The following is a 6000-nucleotide window of genomic DNA, read 5'->3' on the forward strand; positions in this document are numbered from 1 at the left end:
GTCTTCTACAGAAAGAATATTTCAAACAATATGAAGTAGGTCTGCAGAACCTGTGCAATTCATATCAGACGCGTGCCGATGCCCGGGCCAAAGCCTGCGAAGAAAACCTCCGCAACTCGGAGAAAAAGCTGAAGGAGACAGAAGAGAAACTGCAGAAGCTGAGGACTAACATTGTGGCACTGTTGCAGAAAGTGCAGGAGGTGGGTGAGAAAGAGGTGCTAAACCAGAACAGCCTCAACACTAGCATCCTTCACCACCACACTGAGACCAGTTTGGACACTTGAGATGTCTTAGTCCAGAATTTGACTGCACTTGAGCTCTTTCTCAGTTCAATGCAACTTGGGCACAGACCATCAGAAGTAGCTAAGCGCCTAACTGCTATGATTGCCTACCTTTGGGGATCTAGGCCTTGGTGTTCCTGATGAGTATTAATTTTCATAGCTGATTTTTTTTTTTTCATGGCATGTACTTTAAGTGTGCCTTTTTTCTTTGTTTTTTGCTTTACTTTGTGAAACGTGGGAGTGCAGGAGAAATTTCCTGGGCATAGGCAGTTTTCTGCAGGTGGTGTTGAAGAGTTATGGAGGGAATTTCTGCCACACTACTTGAAACAAAATTAAGACCACCCAAAGGAAAAGTTCAAAGCAGATGGAAGCAGTTGTTCACTATTGGGAAAATGTGTGTTGTAGCTCAAAAAATACTAACCTGGCCCTGATCAGCACAGTATGTTCATTACTTGAATGTATTGCTTGAGCATCAAGTGGATGAATGGTTTCCAGGCACTGTGTCCGCCAGTCAAGCTCTGACAAAGGAAAGCTGGTAGTGCTTTCACAGCAGATGCATGCAGTGATAAAATTTCACTCCTGGGGAGTGCTGGAAGTCAGGACCTAAAGGCTGATCGTGACTGATATTGCAGAGGATTCTGTGCTGCCGTATGGGAAGGATTTCCATTTTTTCCGTTCTTACATTGTCCTTCAAGATTCACTTTTTCACTGGTGTTTCTTGTGCCTTTGATTTCAGGACATTGATATTAATACAGATGATGAGCTAGATGCATATATCGAGGACCTAATCACCAAAGGAGACTGAGCAGCCCCATCACAGACCCTGGAGAAACGCAGAGGAGTTGGTTGCTGTGAGCAGAGATGTGGATTCCCGCAGCGGAGGACTGTGGCAGCCAATGAGAGGGGAGGGTTTTTAGACTGTAATTATATTGTGTTGGTGTACAACTTGTTCTTGTGACTATACATGAAGAAGACATTTGTGCTGTTGGCAGGAACGTTTTTAACATTGTAGTTCTTCAAATCTCTTCCTTCTGTTTATAAATATTTATTTTTAAAAGAAATGGGAACTGTGCCTGGTATGACAGGAGGGTTGCTGAGTGTTGTTAGTGAGGTAAAAGTGTGAGTACACTTTTTGCATCTGGGGTATATTGATATGCTAAACCCAGAAGATCAGAACATCCTGCCTCATAGATTGTCTCAAGGAAGAATCTGACAACTTAAAAGTACTGAGGCCTTGAGTGATGGAACAGGAGGTCAGGACGTGGGCTTTTGAGATACCAACCTTGGGCTAGAGAAAGCCAAGTCAGGAATTTGAGCTACACAGAGGAGATCAAAACATTTTCTGTGTGGGCATGAGGGGATGGATGGGATGAAATCTTGAGGGTTCTGACAAAGCTGGGGGGAAATAGCGTTAGTGTAATGAAATTCCTGAACATCAGGTTTCTGTAAGCGGGTGGAGTGATTCAAGATGTTAACGTTTCTCTGAGGGCAAGGATCGTTTTTAAGGAGTCTGGCCTGCTAGACTGCTAGCAATGAGTTGTGATCATCATAGGGAGAAAGAGTTGGAGTTCAAATTCTTTTCTAGCAGTCGCCTTATTGCACATTTTTGCTGCTGTTTCTTTGAGGCATAATTTGCAAGGACAGAAGAACTCCTTGACTAGCTGAAAATAAAGTGACCGTCTGTTCTAACGTCACTCCTTCAGGTTTGTGTTGCTTTGCTCAACTTGCTCTTCCCAGGTAATTTTGATTAGAGCACAAGGATTTGGAGCCTTTAGAGCCCTGCATCACTGAATTGCATCTGGCCTTGGGTCAGCAACAAGGACACCTCCTTTCCATTTTCCTCCCAGTTGGAGGCTGTACTCCAGCTCCTAGCAGACCACTTGAAGCAAAGATAACTCAGTTTGAGTGCATCAGTTAGCTCTCTTCTCAGTAAGATTGTCTGCTAGGACGTAATGTCCGTGAACTAAGTGTTCAGAAAACCCAAATCCTCCACAGCCCAATGGTCTGAAGAAACACTGTGTGACCAAGATGTGCCCACCCTTAGGAACACAAAATGGACCATTGGGGTTCTTTTGATGACAGTCAAATGTGTAACAGATGTTCTGCAGATAATCCCAAATTAAACATCTATTGCGCAGAACACCTCAAGCACTAAAGGTTTGTTATAGTACTGAAAAACTCCTAAGTTCTACATACCACAGGAAAAGAGCAGAAAAGAGGGAAGACACTTATTACCTGTGTTCCAGGTCCTTGTAATAGAACAGAATTTAAGGCTTGATTGCTTTCATTTAGGACATGAGCCTTAATATCCTACGATGCATGAAGGTAAGAAGTCCCGACCCCCTTCCTCCCCCCAGTACACTTTCCTGGACAGAGTAGCAGTGTTACTCAAATGAAGGAGCAGTCACCACCAGCCTTCTCAAGTTCCTTACTAATATTAAAGGCATTCTTTAATTGTGATTGCATGCTGGTGCTTCAGAGGAGAATGATCCCTCTCTAGAAGCTGAATCATGTATCAAGTTGAGAAGAAATCTTTTCCCTTTCCAGGTGACCAGCAGAAATTCTGAAGAACCAGATTTAATTAAAATACAGTTCAAAGATGGTGCAACTCCAGGAGTATACAATTCGGAGAAAATAGTTCTTCTAACAAATTTCTTGAGCTTCCCGAAACTGATCCCCTACTCCTGCTCTCCTATTAGAAAGGTGTTAGAATTTCGTTCCCTTGTTCCCTGGAAACTTCCAGTTTCCAGTTTTTAACTACTTTATGGCATTTTATTTCTTTGAACTTGTATCAGATATTTTTAACTGACTTGCATTTCTTCTCTGGAATTACTTTCATCAGTACAATTGATGTGTAATTGTCCCCTCTCAATTTCCATTTTGCTAGGAAAAGCAAGCCAGGAAATTTTAACTGCTAATAAAATAAGGTTTCATTCTCAGTCTTCCTGGTAGTCCTTCTCTGCATCTGTTTCAATTTGAATTTTTGTAACCTTGGTAACTAGACCTATTCATAACATTTTTAACTGAGGTTTTACTAATGCCTAAAAAAAATATCATAGGAACAAAAGGACCTCTGGAGGTCATTTAACAGCCTTCTGTTCCAAACAAGGCTCACTTTAAAGCTGGAATCAGGTTGCTCAGGGCCTTCTCCAGCCAAGCTTTGAAAACCTTTAAGGAGGGAGATTGCACCACCTTTCTGCATGCGCACTCCAGTATGTGATTACTTGAGTGCGAAGGATTCTTTCTTTGTGTACAAGAATGTCCCTTTTTGCAGTCTTGGAGGCCATTACAGCTGCCAGTTGACAGTATCTTGCCTGATGCATCCTAGGCAGCTTGACCTTCATGCTCCAGTTCAGTGGTTGATATCACATGGTACCCAGTCCCCTCAGTCCTTCTCTCTGCTTCCAGATAAGTCTTTCTTAAAGCAGAAAGACTTATTAGTACATGAGTTACAAATTGTACAATGTTCTCCTTTTTCCATGTTCACTTCATAAGACTGCCAGTCCTTCCTTGATGCCCATTTTGGTAGTCAGTTCTAGAAATTCTTCCACCAGCCATGACCTAGATGCTTCATAGCATATGCATGTATATCAGTAAGGTTGCTAGTTCAGCTATCTAAAAATGAGGCAGGAAGGTGGGAGTTTTGTGGTGGTGGTGTTTAACTTGGTCTTTTGGGTCTTGTTCCTGGTCAGCTTTGTCTCAGTCTCAAAGCAGCAGAAGGAAAAAAATGAATGCAACATCTAAAGGAGCTGCTTTACAAAGGCAGTGTTGTGTTGGCGGTGGTGCTTTGTCTTCAAAAACTTCCTAACCCGTGCAAGTGCCAGGAAGGGCTTTGTATAAGCTCTGTCTAGCAGCAGCGCAAGTCCCTGTGAGCAGGGAGGGTGGCTCTTGGAGTGCTAAAGGAAAAAGCAAATGGGTCGGCTGCCTATTTTCCCCTTCAGCAGTGCTGCACGGTATTGCAGCCCCTCTCTCCCCTTATCTGAGCTTTTTTACAGGGCTTTCCAGCAGACTATCTTCAAACCAACCTGCTGTAGCTCATGGCATGGGGGAGCTTGGCACAGTCAGCAGAACTAATCCTCTTTGTTGCTTCCCTTGCTAAAGCATCCGGCTTACTTCACAACCTGAAGTTGCTGTCGGTGATCCTCCATCTTGTAAAAATAAACCAAGTTTATCTTGCAGTGTGAGACGAGCACACCTGAGCTCATTGAAATCAGCCTGTCTCAGAGTGCTGTGGACACAGTCCTATGTGTGCAGTTCACAGAATCACAGAATGGTTGAGGTTGGAAGGGACCTCTGGAGATCATCTAGTCCAACCCCCCTGCTCAAGCAGGGTCACCTAGAGCATGTTGCCCGGGATCCTGTGCAGATGGCTTTTGAATATCTCCAAGAATGGAGACTCCACAACCTCTCTGGGCCTGTTCCAGTGCTCTGTCACCCTCACAGGAAAGAGTTTTTTCCTCATGTTCAGATGGAACTTCCTGTGTTTCAGTTTGTGCCCGTTGCCTCACGTCCTATCACTGGGCACCACTGAGAAGAGTCTGGCTCTCCTCTTGACACCCTCCCTTCACATATTTAAATGCATTGATAAGATCCCCCCTCAGTCTTCTCTTCTCCAGGCTGAAGAGTCCCAGCTCTCTCAGCCTTTCCTCATAAGAGAGATGCTCCAGTCCCTTCTTCATCTTAGTAGCCCTTTGTTGGACTCACTCCAGTGGCTCCATGTCTTTCTTGTATTGGGGAGCCCAGAACTGGACACAGCACTCCAGATGTGGCCTCACCAGGGCTGAGTAGAGGGGGAGGATCACCTCCCTCGACCTGCTGGCAATGCTCTGCCTACTGCAACCCAGGATACCCTTGGCCTTCTTGGCCACAAGGGCACATTGCTGGCTCATGGTCAGCTTGTTATTCACCAGGACTCCCAGGTCTTTCTCTGCAGAGCTGCTTTCCAGCAGGTCAGCCCCCAGCCTGTACTGGTGCATGGGGTTATTCCTCCCTAGGTGAAGGACTTTGCACTTCCATTTATTGAACTTCATGAGGTTCCTCTCTGACCATCTCTCCAGCCCGTCCAGGTCCCTCTGAATGGCAGCACAACCCTCTGGGGTATCAGCCACTCCTCCCAGTTTTGTATCATCAGCAAATCTGCTGAGGGTGCACTCTGTGCCTTCATCCAGGTCATTAATGAATAAGCTGAACAATATTGGACCCAATATTGAGCCCTGGGGTACACCACTAGTTGCTGGCCTCCAACTAGACTTTGTGCCGCTGATCACAACCCTCTGAGCTCAGCCATTCAGCCAGTTCTCAATCCACCTGTCCGCTCATCTAGCTCACACTTCCTGAGCTTGCCTATGCAGATGTTATGGGAGACAGTGTCAAAAACCTTACTGAAGTCAGGGTAGACAACATCTGCTGTTCTTCATCATCTTTGGAAGCTCATCTACTGCTACCATTCCCTAAGTGGAGACTTTAAACTCCCTGTCATAGGCATCAGGTACACAGTTTATGGCACCAGGATCAGCACTTCCCTTTTTGTTTGCAAGTGGTACACGGGGCTCACAGCAGGTACCAGCTGGGCTTTGGGGCACAGCTTGCTTTCAGCTACCTGACAGGGCTATTCTCCCTGACTGAGCGGGGCATACTCAGTCTCCTCTTCTGCTCTATCTGCTGCTCCTTTACTGGAACAAGTGGTAATCTCGGGTGTCCCACAGGAAATTTCTCTGTC

The 6000-nt window shown here is 45.2% G+C and overlaps 1 protein-coding gene across 6 annotated transcripts in view; it reads left to right on the forward strand.

Annotated features, from left to right (window-relative positions):
* The window catches only part of MORC2 (MORC family CW-type zinc finger 2), a 42475-nt gene extending 39273 nt beyond the window's left edge, over window positions 1-3202 (forward strand). For 3 of the 6 annotated variants that reach the window (XM_026081601.1, XM_026081611.1, XM_026081619.1), the window contains 2 exons: window positions 12-200; window positions 1018-3202. In XM_026081601.1, coding sequence (XP_025937386.1) covers window positions 12-200; window positions 1018-1086 — 258 coding nt within the window. In that variant the 3' untranslated portion in view covers window positions 1087-3202. Of the gene's footprint in view, window positions 1-11; window positions 201-1017 lie in introns of those variants that run through there. The other 3 variants (XR_003256021.1, XR_003256026.1, XM_026081627.1) reach the window with 3 other exon arrangements.
* Window positions 3203-6000: the final 2798 nt, after the last annotated feature.

This window comes from Apteryx rowi, unplaced genomic scaffold, assembly GCF_003343035.1.
Source record: "Apteryx rowi isolate R43461 unplaced genomic scaffold, aptRow1 scaffold_1167, whole genome shotgun sequence".
Classification (NCBI taxonomy): domain Eukaryota; kingdom Metazoa; phylum Chordata; class Aves; order Apterygiformes; family Apterygidae; genus Apteryx; species Apteryx rowi.